At 36.1% G+C, this 23494-nt stretch overlaps 1 protein-coding gene across 2 annotated transcripts in view; it reads right to left on the bottom strand.

The window, feature by feature from the left end:
- LOC121735834 (rho GTPase-activating protein 7) overlaps window positions 1-23494 on the bottom strand; it is a 259758-nt gene that overhangs the window by 14765 nt on the left and 221499 nt on the right. For both annotated transcript variants that reach the window (XM_042126790.1, XM_042126791.1), the window contains exons 3-5: window positions 17224-17372; window positions 5278-5391; window positions 4289-4431 (exon numbers count right to left, since the gene is read on the bottom strand). In XM_042126790.1, the coding sequence (XP_041982724.1) occupies window positions 4289-4431; window positions 5278-5391; window positions 17224-17372 (406 nt within the window). The remainder of the gene's footprint in view (window positions 1-4288; window positions 4432-5277; window positions 5392-17223; window positions 17373-23494) is intronic.

Genomic DNA, 23494 nt, shown 5'->3' with positions numbered 1-23494 from the left:
TTTAGGTACTGAAAATATTAGAAACTAGGTGACGCCTGCAACTCCGTTGCGCCAAAATTCGTTTATCGCGCAGGTTCCGTACATTTTTCCGGGATATAAAGTATCCTATGTCCTTTTCCTTTACCCAAAGTATCTCCGTACCTTTCAGCGAAAATTTAAAAACAAAATTTTAAGAAAGTGTCTCAAATCAAATTTCCGAGAAAACCGTCTACGTCGACGGGACTTGATGAGTTTTGTAATTTGTTTTTTTTTTTTAAATATTAAATAAGTGGGTAAACGAGCAAACGGGTCACCTGATGGAAAGCAACTTCCGTCGCCCATGGACACTCGCAGCATCAGAAGAGCTGCAAGTGCGTTGCCGGCCTTTTAAGAGGGAATAGGGTAATTATGGGGGAGGCTAGGGAAGGGAAGGGAAGGGAATAGGGGAGGGTAGAGAAGGGAATAGGGTAGGGGATTGGGCCTTCGGTAAACTCACTCACTCGGCGAAACACAGCGCAAGCGCTGTTTCACGCCGGTTTTCTGTGAGAACATGGTATTTCTCCGGTCGAGCCGGCCTATTCGTGCCAAAGCATGGCTCTCCCACGTAAAATTACTCCCACGTAAATATTACTTAAAACAAAATCGTAACAACAAAATTCTTGAGATTAAACTTTTCTGGCTGAGTGACAGTATCTAGCAGGGCCGCGGATTTATATTTTGTATGAGTATAGGCCACTTTAATATTGCCGCCCCTAAGTACGAACTCTGTCGCCATCCTAGGACGCTGCCGCCCATAGGCCATGGCCTGCACTGCCTATACATAAATCCAGAGCTGAGTAGGGCTACCGATTTTTATTCTTATTTATTAAAAGAACTTGTCTAAAAAGTCTTTTAGCTAGGTAACTCTACCTACTAGGGGAGACCTAGTAGAGTTCTTTACGAGAAAAGGTATAGGTACCTATTTATTTCTTTCAAACTATTTTGCGTGGACCGAAATTCGTTTTAAATCACGCGGTAACCGTATATTTTCCGAGTCAAAAACTACGTATCCTAAAGACATTATAGAATCCTATGTTCTTTGTTTCCTAGATCTTAGCGTTTTCCTTCAAAAGTACTTCTTGTACCAACAGTTTTAATTACATACCTTAGGTCCTAAGCTGTTGGTGCTTAAATTACGGAGTTAATTAGGTACCAACTTTCTTGTCTTAACTAAGTCAACTCAATTTAGTTTTCTCAATTAGTTTTAGGTAAGTACAGACTACAGTATAATTATGCACATAGTGGTTTAGACAATTACTGTACATTACTGAAACCGCAATGCCATTATGGCTAATTATAAACTTACCACACTCATTATAATTTATAACTATCCGTGTAGAACTATACCTACTAATACTAAATATCGATAGGCGGTCAGTCGCTATCCGCTAAAGCAAATAAGAACAGACAGACATATTTAAGAGCCCATATGACCCTAACTTGACTACATACTTTAACCTAGATCTCAAAATCTGTAAGGTCTAGAAAACTGATTTTTTTGACACAAGTAACTTCAGTTCATAAAGATTAAATGCTCAAGACGAAAACACGATTACTCAAAAAATGCTCGATGGTTTCTTTTTTACAAAAAACCTTGTTTTAGATACATTTTTGCTTGGATCTTCGAAGTTTGCTGTCTTTTCTTTAATATTTTTTAATATCTAAAAAGGTATTGATAAAACCTAAATTTGCTCAAAACACTTTTTTCATAATCATTATAGTTCGTCTTTTATTCAAGTAAAACTAACTCGGCGATGATTCCGCGCCGTCCTTTTTCACCTGGCATATGAAAGACGGGCGTGAGTGTGAGGACGATGTTTGATTTGTAGAGTCAGGTGAGCTCTTAATAGATTGGTACAGAAATGCAAAAGGTACCGAATCCCAATAAAAGGACATAGGATAGATTTTTAACCGACTTCCAAAAAGGAGGAGGTTATAATATGTTCGTCTATTTATTTTTAAACAAAATGTAGAGTTGCTGCGCGGATAAACAATGCCTATCTTCTATAATCTATAGATACAAAATACTTTTTATAGTCTCACTAAAACTCGTAAAAGGCTGAACCGATTTGGCTAATTTTATTCTTGGTATGAAGTCCAGGAAAGGTTTATATTACAAGGGAAGTGATACGAAGTTCACCGGGTTAGTTAACATTAAAAACTCTTATTTTGCCGGATTGTAATGATGATGATGATAGATAATCACAACAACAAAAGGAAAGTAGAAATGGTGGATCTCTTATCTTGTTTCAATCAGCCAAAGGGCCATTACACAGTTAATTACAAGATGTTACTTGATTACACTTAATGCTTTATTAAATACCAGTTATTTTCATTATTAACACCATTAGTTGAGGAATGCGGGACAGTTAAAACATTAATTGGTACTTGACAAAGTAACTTTTAAAATATTCAAATAAGACTGGCCATAGAGATTACATACATAAGGACGGCAAGGTCCGCAAGTTGCAGTCTGGACTCGGGATCGACTGCTCTAGAGCGGTCACGTTGAAATTTGCATTGACCGTTCAAGAACAGCGGGGCTAAAATGGTCACATAGCAATTCCTCTCAATTAATTCTGCAAATGAATTGTCAAAACTGTCAAACTGACAAATGTCAAATTAGTACGAATGACTATAGTGCGACAATGCTTTAAATGAGCGTGGGCGGGGTGCTGGTGAAGGAAAACTGACAAAAATGACGTTTTTGTATAGTGGCAGCGTTAGTTCCTTTTTTCGCCACGTTCATTTAAAGCCTTGTCAAGCTGTAGACATAAATTGCAAACGAACATGCATTTTGCGATAAAAAAAATGAATCATGTCATGATTCATAATATGATTCTCCAAAGCGACCATTTTAGCCCCGCTGCTCAGTCGAGCGGTCAGTGTATTGGGGTCTACGCATATGAATTTAGTATGAAAACGTTTCCGTTTAAAAATCTTATACATAAAATTCTCGTGTCACAATGTTAGGCCGCGTACCCCTGCGAAACGGCTTTACTTATTTTAACCAAATTTTATATGCATATTCAATGGGTGTGAGAATCGGCTACTGGGTACTTATTATATTGATAAGTGCATTTGTTCAATAAATAATAGTAAATTATTACAATTCGAGACTGACGGCGACCATTGTTTGTGCGACGGGATGGCGATGGACGTTGCCATGGTGACATACTTATTTAGTCACGTCTTCAATAAAATAATACGGGCGAAATACTTTATATGGCAAAGAAACGCTTGCCGGAACAGCTAGTAATTACATAGTTTGGTATGATTTGTTTGAAGCTACTTGGAACCCCAGGAAAGAAACAAGGATATTTTTAATGGCCGAAAATATTTAGTTACTCAACATTTCATTCACAAAGCTACAAACACACAACAAAGGTGCAGACTTAACTTTAAAGTTACTAATTATTATTATGATTTTAATAATATAACCATGAATGTAAAGAATGCATGTTGTACAAGTTATATGATTTATTCATACAATAGTGGACATAATAATACACTATGTGCTCTGCACATAGTTTATGTGCATGTTCCTGGTTAACATTGTGTGTACTGTATAACTAATGATTCTAAGTAAAACACACGTTTGCTCAAAATGTGACTATTTGCCTAACGAATCTGTGAAAATAATATTATTAGCGGTGACCAAGGTTCCTTAGTTTGTATTCATAGGTATTATTAATTTAACATATTTATTTTTTAAAGTTTATTTAACGTATTATTAGGTCATTGTTGACTTAACTGCAGGATTAAGGAAGTAAATAACACATTTTAAATAATATACAGTAGATAGTTTAAATAATAATAACTAAGAAGCTCAAGGAGCAACACAAACAAAAGGAGCGTAGCAAACATGATTCTTTGACACTGTCGAAAATAGAGATTTTGTTAAAAAGTTTTAAGAAATATGTTTTTCTTTGTGAGCTTAGTATTAATTATAATGCTACTAACTTAAATCACTTAGCAGGGTGAAGTCCGATAATAATTTTATTGGTGACCAATTTTTGATTGATTAATAGCGCAACGTGAAAGCCATACAAAAAATCTGTCGGAAATATCCAGTATCCTACCAAAAATATGACGTCCGTTAAAAGAAATAGCATATTATTAATTTGTCTCATTATAACCAACATCCAAAAGGTACTTAGAGGTTTCACAGGTCCCATGATCAGAAAATGAATAGATACTGTTGGAAGTTGATTTTTTAGTTAAAAATATCGTTTACAGTCTGATATCAATAGGAACAGGATATACTCACAGATCTGGCTCCACGTCAGTGTAATGTCCATCAGCATCCACCAGCCCCACCCTGATGGTTGGGAGGGTCTCGTCCTCATCATCTTCTACTTCCCCCCGCGCCTCCCGCGCCTCCCGCTCCGCCAGCGCCCGGGCTGCTATCACCTGGGAAAAAGAATTGAGATCTGAGTGCTCAGTGAAAATGCATTCGTTAGTTTCGGTAGCGAAGTTAGATGAGAAGATGATAATGCATTTTGATTAAGCTGTAAGTACTCAAAAAAAAAGACTTACTTAAGTACTTATAGAAAAAACAGTAAAAGATATTGCACTAACACATTTTAATAATATCTATTTATCCTACCAGACCAGCGCCTGTTTTTGCTCAGTTAGGTACACGTTGGGCGTTTTCCGGCACAGTGTGCGATACGCGCATCCGCTTCCATACAAATTGTATGGAGGCGGATTTTTGCGATGCGCCCCGGCACGCTGAGCCCCGGCACGGACCGTCTCGGTGTGCTCACTCCTTTATACTGTATGTATCTAAACGCACTGCATTTGGAAAATGCAATATCGTCTACTGTCGCTCTGGAAATATGATCGTTGCCGAAAAGTTTCGAAAATTTCTATGCGCATTATCACTTTGGAAGCACTGTGGCTCAGTGGTGAGCGCGTTGGTAGCTCAAGCCGGGGGTCGCGGGTTCGAATCCCGCCGACGGAACAAAAAGTTTTCAATGTTCCCGGGTCTGGATGTGTATTAAATATGTGTATGATATAATAAAAATCTTAAATATATGTATAGTATAAAAGTATTAAATATATTTCCGTTGGCTGGTACCTGTAATACAAGTCCTTTAGGTACTTAGCACGGGGCCAGACTGACGTGGTGTGAAGCGTCCATAGATATTATTATTATTATTATATTATAGATATTATTATACTGTACCTCTTATGTGGCTGTAACTTGGTATGCTTTCTAAGTGATGCTTCTTTTATAAAGTATTTAATTATTACCTGTAGTCTCCTCTGCGCCTGCGGCGTGATCTCCACCACCCTGGACCACCTCCTGGACTTACGCTCGTACTGCCACTTGTCGCTGAGCGCGCACTGCTCATCATCTGAGTCGTTCTGAGGAAGAAGTAAGACCATTATTAATACTCATGAGTCATGACAAAATGTCCAGAAAGGCCGTATGAATCATAATATGATTCATTTTTCTAAAGTCGCAAAATGCAACTCTGCTTGCAATTCATTTCTGTATTTTTACCCGACTGCCAGGAGGGTTATTGTACTGATTTGACATTTGTCAGTTTCATAATATATATATTCAGTTTCATATAAAAATCCATGTACACTTTGTTCTAACTTCTACACTAACATACATATCAATATGTACGAGTATGAATAGAATAAGCTACGAGCTAGGAATGCGGCTGTCTAGACATTCTAGACATCAGACGTATTGAACATAAATTAAGTAATTGCTCGAAGACCTAAGTAATGACTCTAATGACTGAATACCAGTTGAGCTTTACTCAAGTAATGATGCGTGCAGTATGTCAAGTAAATAATTGTTAATTTATGTTAATTACTAGCTGTTGCCCGCGACTTCGTCCGCGTGGACTTCAGTTTATAGCGCGCGATGTCAACAAAATTGGTGTCAAAAGCTTTTATAAAACAAAACCCTGGTACCCCTTAAATCAAAACAGCTGTGCAGTGTGCACATAATATTTCAATTTTTTTAATTAAACTTTATTTTATGCCAAATTTTTAAGCTTATTTAGCCCCCAAATTACACAACTTTACCCATAAACTATTTATCATTGATAGGTTTAAGGTAACGTCACTGCATAGATAAAGTACTGATTTATTAAATAACGTAAAAAAGAAATTACAATCGAAAAAAAACGGAAATGGAATGTAAGATAATACCATCTCTTATAGAAAGACTTTTGGGCAAGAGGTAGCGCGATGTAGAAGACGCACGGCGCCATCTATTATGAATTATTAGAACTAACTTAATTTGAACAAAATTACGCATTTTCACAATCTTACAACGCTTTTTTCCAATAAAAAAGTAGCCTATGTCCTTTCTCAGGCTTTAGACTATATGTATACAAAATTTCATTACAATCGGTTCGGTAGTTTTGGCGTGAAAGCGAGACAGACAGACAGACAGAGATACTTTCGCATTAATATGTTTTATGTTATTACTAGATGTCTTCGCCCTCTTCGCTTCGCCCGCGTAAATTAGGAATTTTACAGAAACCGTACATTTTCCCATAAAAAATATTTCCCCCGTTTTTCCCACATTTTCCTGAGTTTTTTCGGTCGTATTAGTCTTAGCGTGATAATATAATATAGCTTATAGTCTTACTCGATAAATATAAAATCTATCTAACACTGAGATAAGTTTTTAAATCGGGCCTGTAGTTCCTGAGATTGACGCGTTCAAGCAAACATACTCTTCAGGTTTATAATATTAGGTAGGTATAGATTTTTTTAAATTATCGCTTGACAAACTCGAGTCTCGATCTAAAAGACTATGAAATGGTATAATATGGTAGTGATGATGATGATGATGAATGTAATTTACATAGTAGCATATGCTTTCTGTTCTTTAAACAACGCCGAAACTCCCAAACTTGTATCTATAAAGAATCAGGAGTTCTCTCAGCACCTTCCGAACCACGGTATACCAGGTATATTATCTCCGTGCAAAATCTTACTTTTTGGTAGCATATACTTAGAATACTTTTCACGAAACCGAAGTCTTCACATATTTCCCTATAAGTTTTGAGGAGTTCCCTGGATTACTTATGGATCCTTCATCAGATCACCACTTTTGTGAATATAATACCAAATTGGGATGATACCCTATATACCAAAAGAAAAATTTTGAAAATCGGTTAACAAACGGCGGAGCAATCGTTGAATATAAGAAAACGAACATAACACCTCCCCCATTTTGAAAGTCGGTTAAAATTGTAGCCTATGTGTTATTCTGATGTATAAGCTATATTATTGTAAAGTTTCATTAAAATCCGTTCAGTAGTTTTTGCGTGAAAGAGTAACAAACATCCATACATCCACACATCCATACATCCATACATCCAAACAAACTTTCGCCTTTATAATATTAGTAGGATGATCTATCAAAGTTTCAAATCTTTATAAGTATGTTTTATGCTTTTAAAATTATTATTATAAAGAGCAGTATTATAATAATCTTATATCTTTAAACGAACAATTCTTGTATATATAGAGTGTGTAACAAAAATAAGTGATAATACTTTAGGGTGTGTACGTGTTCCTTGTAGAGAGTTCACTGTGAAAGTAGCAGCTCTGAAAGACCAAATTTTTTTTTTCACTTTTGTATGGTCAAGGACCCGAGCGTCACGAGTTTCCTCATACAAAAGTGAAAAAAAATGTTGGTCTTTCAGCGCTGTACTGTACTGTACGCTGCACCCTCAAGCATTATCACTTATTTTTGTTACACTCTGTATAATATATATAATTGGAATCTCGGAATCGGCTGCAACGATTTTCATGAAATTTAGTATATAGGGGGTTTCGGGGGCGATTACTCGATCTAGCTAGGAATCATTTTTAGAAAATGTCATTTTATTCGTGTTTTATTGAATACCGAGCAAAGCTCGGTCAAATAGATAGTAATTAATAATGCTCTCATACTTTAAGGCTACATAGTTAATATTAGTTTAAACTTAGATAATAATGTTTGACACGATTATGCTATTTGTTATGTATAACGTCGTTTTCATTATTATTTATATATATAACTTCATAGAAATATTAGTAACTAAACAAACTAATTTAACTTTAAAACGTTCATAATTTTCCACGGCCCATTTTCGATAAAATATTCAGATTTCAGGCGAATATGAACGTGGCATTATACAATGTGTCCCGACACTCCCGACACCGGTGTCCGATCCCTGAATATCATGATGTATGGCATATTTTATTGACATATTGACTTTAAAAAAATCCAACTTTTGAAAAAAAATTCTATATCTCTCATACCAATCTGACCAATACTTCATACGAAAATCGTTACAACTTCTAAGCTATCTGACTAAGAGCAAAAAAGTAAAGGAATTTATTTAAGATTAAGGTTTTCAACATTCTCTACGTGGGAGAGCCATGCTTCGGCACGAATGGGCCGGCTCGACCGGAGAAATACCACGTTCTCACAGAAAACCGGCGTGAAACAGCCCTTGCGCTGTGTTTCGCTGAGTGAGTGAGTTTACCGGAGGCCCAATCCCCTACCCTATTCCCTTCCCTACCCTGCCCTATTCCCTTCCCTTCCCATCCCTAGTCCCTATACCCTCCTCTATTCCCTCTTAAAAGGCCGGCAACGCACTTGCAGCTCTTCTGATGCTGCGAGTGTCCATGGGCGACGGAAGTTACTTTCCATCAGGTGAACCGTTTGCTCGTTTGCCCCCTTATTTCATAGAAAAAAACTTGTTAAAATAAAAAATAACCAGTTTATAAGCGCTCGATTTTTCACAAAAAGATACTTACACATTTTTTTTCTTAAACTTTGGTTTTTCTATGTTTAATTCCACGAAATTTAAAAAATATTGCCTGTGTAAGCGTAGTCCACAAGTCCACAAGGATATTTACATGAGAAGTATTAGTCAGATTAGTGTGAAAGCCCGAGAAAAACTAAAATGGCTGCCATTTTACAACCGTGAGAGAGAGAAAAAATTTGAGAGCCAAATCGGACATCGGTGTCGGGACACATTGTATATTATGCGAAAGTGTATCAATCTGTCTATATGTTAAAGTTTGCCTATAGGACAGTTTTGTTTGTCTTGTGTCTGATTAATTTCGTTGCGGGTCCCAAGACAGTTTAGCATGTCCCTCGGGCTCCCTGAGATCATATCAAAGGGTTTTCGTGGTTGGATACCGCTGTCAATCCTGGCGACACAGGAGATACAGTGGTGGGAATGTGTGGTGGGCCAAAGCCCGTTTTTTTATAGGTCAGTTTTATTCTGGAAGATGTGGGGTTCCCGCGCGATTTGATTGTGCACACTGACAGCTGGGTAATCATAGGCTAAAATTAATTGATAATTAAGTCCAGCGATGATTAATTATCGCGACATAGACCTCGTTAACTAGACACACAATAGAATCTAATTTTAATAGAATTTTCTACTTGACTTGCGATCAATGCCTTTATAATTTAATATCGTTGATTGACTTTGAATGGTTCGGCAAACGGATTACGGCTTTTGTCTAAATATTCTATTAAATGGGAGATAATCTATCAAAATTAATTTGAAGAACGTGAGTAAAATATATCAGTTTCATTAATCATTAGCTACTTTACTTTCCTCTGAGAGAAAATCTAAATGGAGGTGTGGAGTTTAAAATATCTCATATTATTATATATTTTTTATTTTTTACATCTTAACGTATCCAAGGGCCCCCGAACAAACCCATTTTATACGGAGCCCCGCTAATAAGAAACTCTTCTGATAAGTATTTAAAATTATTGTTCGTAGATTTTTAGATAGATTTTTTTACTTTTAAATATTTTTTATGAAAACTTAATAAAACTTCACATAAAAATCTTAACTAAAACCGACTTGCCTAACAATCATAATTTCAAGGATGCACTTTATACGCCCGGTATATTTTTATAACGCGCTGCGTATTAGAAAATTCTCGCCATTTTCTAGCATAAAAGCCATCTTTTATCTGGGATAAAAACGTTCAAAGGCTCTACCGCAGTAAAGTCCAGGGATATTTGAAGGTAATTGCGAAATAAGTTTTATTTGTTGGATGCTCTGAGGTTCGTTGACTTGGTAAGATGTGGTGAGATCCTTCCGAGAATCGTCAGCGTATTGATGTTTAGCTATGTCCACTCTGTGCCTTTTTTTGTTCATCAAGGGCATGCGTTATAGCGCAGTCAACGTGAGGCATGCCAGCGACGCATGCGCTCTTACCGTATCGAAAACTTTCGCTTAGTTCTTTTTTTTGGAATTTCTTATGACCAAATAAGCCGCACATAATATTCCACCCAGTAAAATGTTCTCGTCGCATATATTGTTACAATAATCTGACAGACACTGCAATTGAACAAAAATGACAACGCGCGTTGCGTTCGTTGACGCATACAATTATTGAATGCGCCAAAATGAAAGTTGAATGAAAGAAGATGACGAAAATTGAAGATGAAAGTGGCCAATAGCTATGTCCACACTATGCAATTTCATCTTCAATTTTCGTCATCATCTTTTTATTCAACTTTCGTTTGGCATATTCAATAATAATTGAATGCGTCAAAATCCACCCGCGTTGGAAAGAAAAATGTCATAGCGTCGCGGGCATGCCTCACGTGCGATGTTGACTGCGCTATAACGCATGCCCTTGATGAACAAAAAAAGGCACAGTGTGGACAAAGCTAATGTCATTGACTGTGCTTGGCGGAAAAAGCGTTTGAAAACGTTTCCTTTTAGTGCTTGCAGCTTGGATATGTGCCAAAATATAACCCGGTTAACCGGTCAGTGCTCACGATGTCTAGAATCAGTTAAACTTTATGTTACGTTACGTTTCAAAATACAGAGAGCAACAAAACTAAGTAATAATACTTTAGGGTGGCTACTCGGTATGTGTCCCTTGAGTTCACTGTAAAAGTATGACGTTGGAATAAGGATACCATTTTGTAGTTTTATAGAAAACTGACCGATTCAAACATAGAATGAAGGTGTAATAACGTAGGATTATAATAGAATTGGGGTATCTACCAGCTTAATTCATGTCAAAAGCCGCGTACACCGAATAATGGATTTGCAGCCAACTCAGTACAATAGAGGCCAGCAATGCGATTATCCTGTGATTGTAGCCAGTCGCCAATACCTTGTAATCCGCTTATGTGAGGATCAATCACACTTGTTATATTTGCAGGTTTTGTGGAATTTATAGACTATAATGTAGCTCTTAAGTTCGTTATGAAGCTATTTTATTGCGTAGGAACCGTATATTTTTCAGGACGAAAACTGTGATGTATCCGGGCCTTAAATAAAAAAAAAACAAAAACTTTTATCTATTTTTAGATATTTGGTAGAGAAAGGCGCCGGTTCTAAAGCTTGATTAAAGGCTGATAGGTTTTTAAAAGCTTGAAATACTAAGGTAATTGTATTCCTTTTGGTGCAATCGGATATAAACCTAAAAAGTAAAAACTAAAAATCCATAATTCCAGACAAGATACGAATAACTTGAAAACTACAGCTATTTGCATACATTCAATGATATTTCAAATAAAAGGGCGATAGTTTTATATCCGTGCTAGTAGCTGGTACTAAACTGTCAAGCACTATCATACTAATATTTACCAGCAAGTGCTAAACTAGAAGAAAGTGATACTGGCCTTTGACAAAACTGTTTAAAAGCGTAGCCACGGCCGTAAAAACTAGTGAGTCGTTATGCTAAACGCAGAAAGTTTTACTCATATTGGTTTCACTCTTGTGCTGTGTTTACTGAAATAAGTAGCAATGATACTACTGGAACGCCGAACGGTATTTTTAAAACTGAATTACAGGATGAATATCGATATTATGTAAGTTTTCAGAACGAATACACTTTTGAAAATCAGCAATTTTTTCTGTGGCAAAATTCAAGTATTCCTTCTCACAAAATTAATCGGCATTCGGTTGTTTAGTGTTTAATAAGTTTGAGGGGCGCTCAGATACTAAGCACTTTGGCATGAAACAGAGGATTTTATTATTGTAAAGTTGAAATTGCTTCGGTACATCTATACTTATATATAATATATAAAACTGGATTTCCAATTGTGTTAGTAACGCTATAACTCGATAACGGCTGAACCAATTCTGCTAATTTTAGTCTTAAAATAATACTTGAAGTCCAGGGAAGGTTTTAGACGTGGGAGAGCCATGCTTCGGCACGAATGGGCTGGCTCGACCGTATAAATACCACGTTCTCACAGAAAACCGGCGTGAAACAGCGCTTGCGCTGTGTTTTGCCGAGTGAGTGAGTTTACCGGAGGCCCAATCCCCTAACCCCTACCCTATTCCCTTCCCTACCCTCAACTATTCCCTTCCCTTCCCTACCCTCCCGTATTACCCTATTCCCTCTTAAAAGGCCGGCAACGCACTTGCAGCTCTTCTGATGCTGCGAGTGTCCATGGGCGACGGAAGTTGCTTTCCATCAGGTGACCCGTTTGCTCGTTTGCCCCCTTATTTCATAAAAAAAAAACACGAAGTTCACCGGTATATATAAAAGTTTTTTCTGCAAAGACACGGAAGCCCCTCGTCGCCTAAAATCGTTTTGTTTTTCAATGCAAGGTACAAATTAGGTGTAAATATATTTTGTTACATTGTGAATAAATTAATATACTTAACTGCTATTTTTTTACTTGGACTCGCCTACTTTGTATAATAGAGACAACAACTTTCCTTTCATCAATTACTTTTGTTGACTTTGGTCCGAACAATTGAAAGAGACCACCTTATTAGTACACGTCAAGAGAAGAATTGTCTCCTAAACTCCTCATTAGCGGAGGAATGTTTTTCTATTACACATTGTCTCGATAATGACAGCACGTGCAAACAGGATGTCATTGTGTTTTAGTCACAGTGTCTATGAAAATGACCCTTACTTCATCGCAATAAAGGTCATCGTAAAGGTAAAATAATTTCTGAACGATAAGGCTTCGCTGTGACTGGACGCCTGAACCTGACAGGTGTAATTAAAAAACTGAAAGGCATTGTGGGGTTGGGAATATATTTTTAGTTAGCTCCGACCTTCGTGGGGAAAATGGGAAAATTTTATGCTGGCAATAAAACTTTTTTTTTTGCTAACGAGAAAAAGTAGAAAAACTTTTATGAGCGTACAGTTACTTTGTCTCTCTTACACGAATAAATCTGATGAATGAATATAATAAGTGTTTTTCCTTAATTATTATTATTTAGACATTGTAGAATTTATCTACTCGATTTGATTTTGGGACTAAATTTAAAAATTATGAAGATATTACTGCAAAATAATTGAAAGAAAATTGAATTATTAGACCAAATAATAATAATTATTAGACGATAATAATATAATATATCTTTGCATACAAAATCGCGTAAGAGGAAGTGACAACAGCATCCTGAAGATTGTGGCAGATGATCCGCATGCTAGGTGCATTGAGGAACTATGTGTGGATAATGAACGAATTCGAGAGCAGACCTCCAGGATACATCCGCTCATAGTTCTAATTGGGGTGCATGATTTAGTTTAGTTTTATTTACTTTAAGTTATGTTTTGTTCTTTTTAACTAACCCTAAAAAAATATTTATTTAATATTAACCAATGGACCACAGCAGTCTGCAATAAAGATATTTGTATTGTATTGTAAAGTCTATACAAAAATTAATTATTTATGAACATTTTTCACACCACTCATTCTTTAGTCCAATATAAAATCATTTAGTAAAAATATCCTATTAATATTTTCTATTCGAAATAAAACACAGCTTTAGCGTTTCGAAAACCAATATTACTTATCTAACCAATAAATTATTTAGGCAATAGGCGTTATGAAAGGTTATCTCAGTAATGAGAGGCTAAATACCTTAAGATTAAAGATATTCTCAATAAATAATTTCAAAGGCGTGGGTACAAGTTACTGGCGCGTTTAAGCGCAGCATTCCACTAAATATCCAGCCTACATACTCATACAAGCCCACTGGCGCTATCAACAGATTTACAATAATAATATTATATAGAATTTATTTCCAGTTTTATCTTACAAGAGCTAAAAGGGGAAATTATTTGATGGGATTCGTAGTTTAAGTGTTTTGATTCGCAGAGATAGCAAAAGTGTAATAACTAATAACACTTTCGTTTTGTTGTTTATTTTTAACTTAATATAACGTAACTAAGCTGATAAAACATACATAGTATTGTACTATTATTAAATCTTTTGAAACAATATTATGGTGTGACAAGCATCTGTGTTGTTAAAATTTTTACAATCCAAAATTTTGCTTCAACGCATGGCCGTAATTACGAATAAAACTACCATTATTGTGCAGGAAACCGTAAATTTTCCGAAATAAACACTTTACTTACTATAAATACTATAAAATAAACCTTATACAGGACCCCTAGTTCCCTTTTCCGAAGGGAAGAGACAATTTTTTACATTTTTGATTGCATCATGTTAGGGTTTTTTTTACATACCTAGTTGTTTACAATACCATTGTAAACAACTAGGTATGTAAAAAAAACCCTGACAGGTGTAATTAAAAAACTGAAAGGCATTGTGGGGTTGGGAATATATTTTTAGTTAGCTCCGACCTTCGTGGGGAAAATGGGAAAATTTTATGCTGGCAATAAAACTTTTTTTTTTTGCTAACGAGAAAAAGTAGAAAAACTTTTATGAGCGTACAGTTACTTTGTCTCTCTTACACGAATAAATCTGATGAATGAATATAATAAGTGTTTTTCCTTAATTATTATTATTTAGACATTGTAGAATTTATCTACTCGATTTGATTTTGGGACTAAATTTAAAAATTATGAAGATATTACTGCAAAATACTTGAAAGAAAATTGAATTATTAGACCAAATAATAATAATTATTAGACGATAATAATATAATATATCTTTGCATACAAAATCGCGTAAGAGGAAGTGACAACAGCATCCTGAAGATTGTGGCAGATGATCCGCATGCTAGGTGCATTGAGGAACTATGTGTGGATAATGAACAAATTCGAGAGCAGACCTCCAGGATACATCCGCTCATAGTTCTAATTGGGGTGCATGATTTAGCTTAGTTTTAATTATTTACTTTAAGTTATGTTTTGTTCTATTTAACTAACCCTAAAAAAATATTTATGTAATATTAACCAATGGACCACAGTAGTCTACAATACAGATATTTGTATTGTATTGTAAAGTCTATACAATTTTTTTTTTATTTTATTTATGAACATTTTTCACACCACTCATTCTTTAGTCCAATATAAAATCATTTAATAAAAGTATCCTATTAATATTCTCTATTAGAAGTAAAACAAAGCTTTGTGGTTTCGAAAACCAATATTACTTATCTAACCAATAAATTATTTAGGCAATAGGCGTTATGAAAGGTTATCTCAGTAATGAGAGGCTAAATACCTTAAGATTAAAGATATACTCAATAAATAATTTCAAAGGCGTGGGTACAAGTTACTGGCGCGTTTAAGCGCAGCATTCCACTAAATATCCAGCCTACATACTCATACAAGCCCACTGGCGCTATCAACAGATTTACAATAATAATATTATATAGAATTTATTTCCAGTTTTATCTTACAAGAGCTAAAAGGGGAAATTATTTGATGGGATTCGTAGGTTAAGTGTTTTGATTCGCAGAGATAGCGTGTAATAACTAATAACACTTTCGTTTTGTTGTCTATTCTTAACTTAATATAACGTAACTAAGCTGATAAAACATACATAGTATTGTCACAATAGACATAACTACCAGTAGTTCGACTACAAAGAAACGGACAGGTTGCAATATCTGTCAAATTCGTCGGGTTTCACTAGGATTATGAACGGAATGTGCCTCGCGCTGGCTGATATAATTTATTTTTAAATATTTAAAATAAAGATTTCAAAATTGGATTCTGACAATTTTAATCGCATGTGCCAAAACACAAACAACAATACGACCAAAGAGGAACACGTCCAACGAATATGTCATATTTTTAAATTCGTAGGTAACAAGTTAACAACCCTAGCGACGATTTTCGTCATAATACGTCAAATTTAAAATTTTTAACATCAGTTCTAAGTCGGCATACTCTATCATTCTGTCTACTCTGGTATTGTACTATTATTAAATCTTTTGAAAGAATATTATGGTGTGACAAGCATCTGTGTTGTTAAAATTTTTACAATCCAAAATTTTGCTTCAGCGCATGGCCGTAATTACGAATAAAACTACCATTATTGTGAAGGAAACCGTAAATTTTCCGAAATAAACACTTTACTTACTATAAATACTATAAAATAAACCTTATACAGGACCCCTAGTTCCCTTTTCCGAAGGGAAGAGACAATTTTTACATTTTTGATTGCATCATGTTAGGGTTTTTTATACATAGTTGTTTACAATGGTAAGTAATTACATATTTTAAACACTAAAAATTACTTATACTAATTACCTTTCTACCCTGATAGAAGTAGGTATACCATGCAAATTGTAAATACAACTTATAAGTTATGTTTCGCATTTCGCTTCCGTTATAATTGGCTTGGGACGTTTAGTCAGAATGCGGGTTACGGGATAAGTCCCTGGGCTTAACCGTTGAACCGCAATACAAAACGCGCGGTAAATCGACCCTCGTCGACGCGACGCGACGTTTGGTTCCTAAACTATCATACTAACCCTTTATTACTACGAACGAAATTATGGAAACAGAAAAGGTTGTGTGTTCATCATTCTTATATAGATAAGCTAATGAATAATTATAATTTAAAATAAGCTAAAACTTGACAGTTGACAGTCAACAATTATTATTATACAATATCATACAGAGGTCACACTTTAACTTATTCTGCATGATATTGTTACAGGCAATAATATTATGATTATGTTAACCGTTATAGGATAAATCTTTTTGTAATGTCTACGATGCCTTTTTTTTTGTTTTTCGCCGAGAAAATGCTTTTAGCCATCTTGCGGGGGATGGAGGTCCTGCCCGCAAGTATGAGGGTCTCGCCGGCAATGTCTACGATGCCTACCAACGGTTCGGAAACTTAAACCCGGTAAGAAGAACCGGCGTAAGAAACTAGAAAAAATCATCTATCTTTATGTCTCCAAACGTATAGCTCTCTTGACTCCAATTTGCAATTAAGAGAGATACGTTTGGAGTCTCTAAAGCATCTAATGTCTCTCTCCAACAATCTCCATCTCCATCACTCACCGATCTCTTCTGATGGTGGTGATGCTCGAGCTTCATGTTGGCGCACCGGTTGAGCGCCGTCAGCCGCCGGAACAGCGACTGCAGGGAGTCCGCGTCGAGAAACGGATGGTCGTTCTGGACTCCGGACACGTCGATCGGGAACTGCAGATCTGGAAAGAAAGAATGAGAGTACAGTAAGAGAGAAGGCAATTAAAGAGGGAAAAAAAGCGTGTGTATAGAGTAGTTAAACTTCAATGCAAAATTGGTATGATGTCATGACGCGGACGCATTATTATTATTAAGCTACTGCATCGCTCGCAGGCTTGGGGCGCGGCGAGCTAATCAAGAAATTCCGTAACGAAAAAACCTAACACACCCCCACTTCGGCACCGCTGTAGTGTAGGTGTAGTGCGGCGTTGCCAGACTAGACGCGAGGTATAATAATAATTGCATTAATTGATGTAAAATGCTATGCGATAGCTTTCCGCGGCAGTCCCCGAGAGTCACAAGTATTTTACTTATTTCGATCCTTTTTTATCAGTCGAGTGGCAGGCCTTGAGGTTTTTAAACTAAATTAAATTGACAAACGAATTTTGTTGTATAGACATCATCTATATTAGAAGAAATGCTTTTATAAAATCACATAAGAGCAATTATTTTCCTTTTCCATCTTAAAAACTTTTCCTTTAATCCAAACAATAAGTGCTTAAGACAAACGCTGAAACACACTTAATACTAATCGGCGAGTTTCCTTAAAAGCCTTTCCTCGTACGCCTCTCAACGATTACCAGAGTGGTGGCTGTTATGGTTTTGTTCGGGATACAATAAAAATATTTACAATCCATCTATGATATTAAAAATGTGATTATCTGTATGTCTGTTACATCATCTTCACTAACATTATAAAAGCTAACGTGTGCTTGTTTAGTTGTTACCTCTGCTTTGAATGCTGATTTTGTAGGGCATGGAGATACTTTGCGTTTCCAGCACCCGTAGCATGGCTATAGTAGAAATACGAAAGTATAGACAAACAGCGGATATAAACTGAAGGTGCCGTTCCGATCAACTTAAGTCCTTAAAATTCAAATAAAATACTACTTTATGACGTAGAGTGTAGACTATAGTCTATATCATAAAGTGACATTATAATTTGATTTTTTGTCGATCGCGGCGCGGTGAAGATCAGAGCGGCACTACACTATTTGTCTACACTTTAGTATTTCTACTGTAGCCATGCTACGGGTGCTGAAACTACATAGGACAGTTTTTCTCGAAAAACAAACGCTTTTCAGGCGATACGCCAATTAATTAATTACTTTTAGCACATAATAAACAAATAAAGTTGAAGCTTCCAAAGTGTCGCGTAACCTCTATAGTTGGGGAGGGGAAGAGGGGATTTCGGGATAAGCTCGAGCGTGTCAGATTAAGCTTGTACAGGCTTCCAACATGTGTCTAGTTATCATGGTATAGAAATCAGATTTCTCACGTGGTGGGTTAATTTTTTTTTTAAATATTGAAATGTCATCGGATCTGTCAGATTAAGATAGGGGATGTTTAGTATATCCCAAAGAAGCTTCCATATAAAGCACTGACGATTCAAAGGTTGGGTAAGCCTGTAGGGACATTTTAAAATATAAAATGATAAAGCTTCATATTTTCCTAACTAGGCTTCGCAGATATTTTATTTTGCACTAAACTAAATATTTTGGTCCTTGTTGTCTAAAATATATTTATAATTTACCTTAATAAGCAATTTTCTGAATATATTTTCTTTTTCAAAACTTTAAAATGGCTGCAGTTTCTGAACCCACCGCTAAAATAAAAAACGATCTTATTACTTTTTTATCGGTTTTACCTAGTGTAGAAAACCTACTAGGTCTCCATGACGCTCGAGTGACTACACAATTAGCACCGTCCCCTCCCCTACTACTAGGGTGCCAACTGAACAACGTCTGTCATAATATATCTACAAGCAAAAACTGAAAATAATAGCCAGTATAATATTTATGTGATTAAAGACGTATTCCAAATGAAATCTGTGCTGATTCATAAGAATCAATGGAGTCTTAATTCTCATGAAGAACAAGCGAGGAATTCCTTTGAGATAATTCTTTTATCCTGCGAGGATATACTCTTACCTGTCAAAGCCTCCATTTCTCTTTGATCTTTACCTAACGGTAATTGCCGTGCAGCCATAATGAAGTTACCCTGGCAGGGCTGCCTCAAATGTCAGTGTCCATACTAACAAGTGCGAAAGTTTGCCTGTCTGTTACCCCTTCACGCTTATCAGGGCTGGATTTATGTTTTATGGGTATAGGCATATAGGCCACTTTACTTTTGCCACCCCTATGTACGAACTCTGTCGCCATCCTAATTCCTAGGACACTGCCGCTCCCCCTAGGACGCCATAGGACGCTGTCGCCAATAGGCTGACGCTTTTTTTTTGCAAACGAGCAAACGGGTCACCTGATGGAACGCAACTTCCGTCGCCCATGGACACTCGCAGCATCAGAAGTGCGTTGCCGGCCTTTTAAGAGGGAATAGGGTAATAAAGGAGGGTAGGGATGGGAAGGGAAGGGAATAGGGGAGGGTAGGGAAGGGATTGGGGTAGGGGATTGGGCCTCCGGTAAACTCACTCACTCGGCGTAACACAGCGCAAGTGCTGTTTCACGCCGGTTTTCTGTGAGAACGTGGTATTTCTCCGGTCGAGCCGGCCCATTCGTGCCGAAGCATGGCTCTCCCACGTATGCCTACGTACGCTAAGGTATGTTGAACTGATTTTGACGGGTGGTGCTCTGTATTACAGGATTTACAGGGGACTTTGACACCGGCAAAAGAAGATTGATGGCTTCCTTGCAATAAACGAATTGTCACTTGCGATATAACATAACGATACGAACATATCCGTGGTCTAATGGTATAGAGCGCGGCTCTTGACTCGGAGGTCGTGGGTTCGATTCCCGCGTTGGAAACATGTTATTTCCGAGTTTGGTTAGGACAATGCAGGCTGATCACCTGATTGTCTGACAAGTCAGATGATCCATGCGTCGGATGGGCATGTAAAAAGTCGGTCCTGCGCCTGATCTGTCGCCAGTCGTGTTGGTCTTCCGTCCCACTGGGTTATGACTTATGAGAGTAAAGGAATAGAGAGTGCTCTTGTGTACTGCGCACACACTTGGGCACTATAAATTATAAAATAATTTCTCCTGCGTAGCTGGCCTGGTTTCAATGAAACCGGCCACCGTAACCGGTGTGACGAAACTCTGAAGTGGAAAAATAATAAAAGCAACTTTTTAATCGACCTACGTTTGTTACCAGTAAGAGTAATTAAATCTTCTGCAACACAAGCCGTGGGTACTATTTGGTCTTACGAAAAGTCTAAAAAAAAAACTAAGAAAAATAAACTACGGAACGATTCAGTAAAAAAATCCGATAACCTAATTCAATTTGTGAAGGTTAGAGGTTTAAATAACCTTTGAAAAGTTATAGAAAGTTTCGGATAAAAGAGAGTCGTAAAGGTAAAACTTTTTAAACTGAACTTTGCAGAAGACGGTCTTTAAATGATTATATTGTCGGACATCTTTAACACAAACAAAATACCAAATCGAAGTTCCATAATGTAATTAACAATTTAGAAACCAATAAAATATTTTCGACAGCCCTATAATAAATTCTATACGTAGGTACTTATGCTACTGTAGTAGTGTTTAATTGAATTAATTAAGGCTTATCTCAGTTTGTCTAAGGATATTGATGATAGGGCTGCTAACTTTAGATATGTTATGATTAAGATTAAACTCGTAAAGATCTAAGACCTATCTAGATAGGATATTTCTATTCGAGTAGTTGTAACTTTTGTAGAATGTATAATATTGTGTAATGTATACTTACTCTAGATACCATTATACAGGGGGTAACAAAACAAATTGATAATATCTACATATTAGTTATGTTGTGTAATGTGTATGACGTGTTCTTTATCTTCACTGCAAGAGCAATTAATCAAAGTGCTCCGCGACAAAATCGGTAAGTGTTTGGACCTTGTAATATCATGAGCAATTTTTTTTTGTGACTTCTATGGGCCAAGCACCCCAGAGCGTCATGGATTTGCCCCTGCAGAAGTTGTGTAATGTGTATGACGTGTTCTTTATCTTCACTGCAAGAGCAATTTTTTTTGTATAATAATTAACACGTTCAAGATTTTGTGAAAATAGTTAAAATACACGTAGCACACAATAATTATTAATAAGTATTATAATATTTACTATCTGTTCGCCTCTGTTTTTATAGAGTTGCCGTAGATCAAGGTTCAGTTCAGTAATCTTTGTAGTTAATTTCATAGAAAACAATAATTCTAAACTTCAATTCATGACGTGACAGACTTTTTATCCCGGATAAATGTATACGTTTTCCGCACGATAAACGAAATTCAGCATAAGGAAGTTGCAGGCACCATCTAGATTCTAGTTCAAGAAAAAGGCAAAAGAAAACCTTCACAGTCGGTAAAAGGCTGATGATGCTCAGGTGTATTCTAATAATAGATAGGCTGTATCGGCTGTCGGTGTCCGCTGGGAACTGGGCCACCATGTCGGATGTGACGTCATACTTGTCCTGTTCGTTTTGTTACAGCTTTTATGCCTGTGCTGTTGGTTGTTTTACATTGTTAAAAAGAGGTTGCTAGTATGAAAATAGTCCCAATAAGTGTAAAGTAGCATGGTTTCATTTTTTAAACGAAATAATTCTCTAAATTAAAAATCTAATGGGCTTAAGGGTGCGACTAACCCTACAGTATCGATTTTATTATTCATTTTTATAGTTGAAATAAGCCCCGAATTGTTTCATTTTCTGAAATTAGATACTACATTATATTTCCGAGAATTAGATCTGAGCAAAAACACGATATCTTAAAATTTTCTCGATAGAAAAAAATCACAAAGATGCATCTAATTTTCACGAATTTTTTCATTTATTGCCATAACCGTGCATTGGACTAAGTTAATATTTTAACACATTGTATAAAATTCTATCATTGAGAGATCGACCTAGCGGATTTTTAAAATGTTGTATATTTATCGAGTTATTGAGAAAAAACTAATTTGGCGATGAATCCGCGCCGTTCTTTTTCACCTGGCATATGAAAGACGGGCGTGAGTGTGAAGAGAGAAGGACGATGTTTGATTTTTGGGGTTAGTCGCCCTCTTAAGTATAGAAGTTATAATACAATGATTCGTCTCTCTGATAATATGGCCTAACTCCTAAGTATGTCTTTTTCCGGATGTCAAAGTGTCTGCATATAAAATTTCATCAAAATTGTTTTAGCGGTTTAACGGCCGCAGTTCCCAATATTCAATCTATCTCTGGGCCTCTATCATGAGCTCTTAAATCCATTCACTTTACGTCCTTATACTTACTGTATAAGGACGTAAAGTGAATGGATTTAAGAGCTCATGATAGAGGCCCAGGACCCCTATCATTAACTTTGTCAAAACCTGAGCTAATCCGTGCAGGTATGTAAACAGTTGTAAAGTGAGTGGTTCTGTTTCGGTATCATTTGCACTTTTACTTCTAAATGGTTTTAACCTGTAATATTTGTCTCTGAACTGGATTAAGAAATGTCAAACACGAACGTCAAATTTGACTAACGGAATTGTTTTTTTTTTAGGAATTGAAATGGCTTAGCCATAACGACTAACGGAAAAATTGTAAATCAAGATGAAAATATAGTTTAAAAAAAGATTGATATTTTTTATTATAAAATATACTATTTTCTAATATATAACGTGGTCAATGTAGGAATAGTTACTTTTGCACCGATTTATTGTATTTAAAGGTAATTATTATAAATGTGTAAATGGTTTTATTTATATTTTTTGGTATTTTATAAGCCCTTTATGAAAACACTGAGAAAATAACACTCCTTCATGTTTATATTATCACAAGCATGGCGATCTAGAGGAGAAAGAATTCTCTGACATTGGCAACTAACTGAGTCGGCAATTAAAAAAGAGAAGAAGAAGGAGACAAAAAAAAAAGATAATTAGATATTGTTATTAAGTTTATAGAGATTATGTTTTAAGCAAGAAATTGATAAGTTTATTATATCCTATACCTATTTGATACCTACGCTAAATAATCTACCATGAAAAAGTCTTAGAAATGCATCAAACTTGTGGATTACAATTACATGCATTACAACAGAGTTGATGTCATGAGTTGAACATAGTTTGTTGAACTTGAACTCATTCTTGAACACCTACGTTTTTTTGAGCTTTCAAATAGGTATTATTGTAAC

The sequence above is a fragment of the Aricia agestis genome, chromosome 18 (assembly GCF_905147365.1).
Source record: "Aricia agestis chromosome 18, ilAriAges1.1, whole genome shotgun sequence".
NCBI classification, from domain to species: Eukaryota; Metazoa; Arthropoda; class Insecta; order Lepidoptera; family Lycaenidae; genus Aricia; species Aricia agestis.
This window is presented reverse-complemented; position numbering and strand designations above follow the sequence as displayed.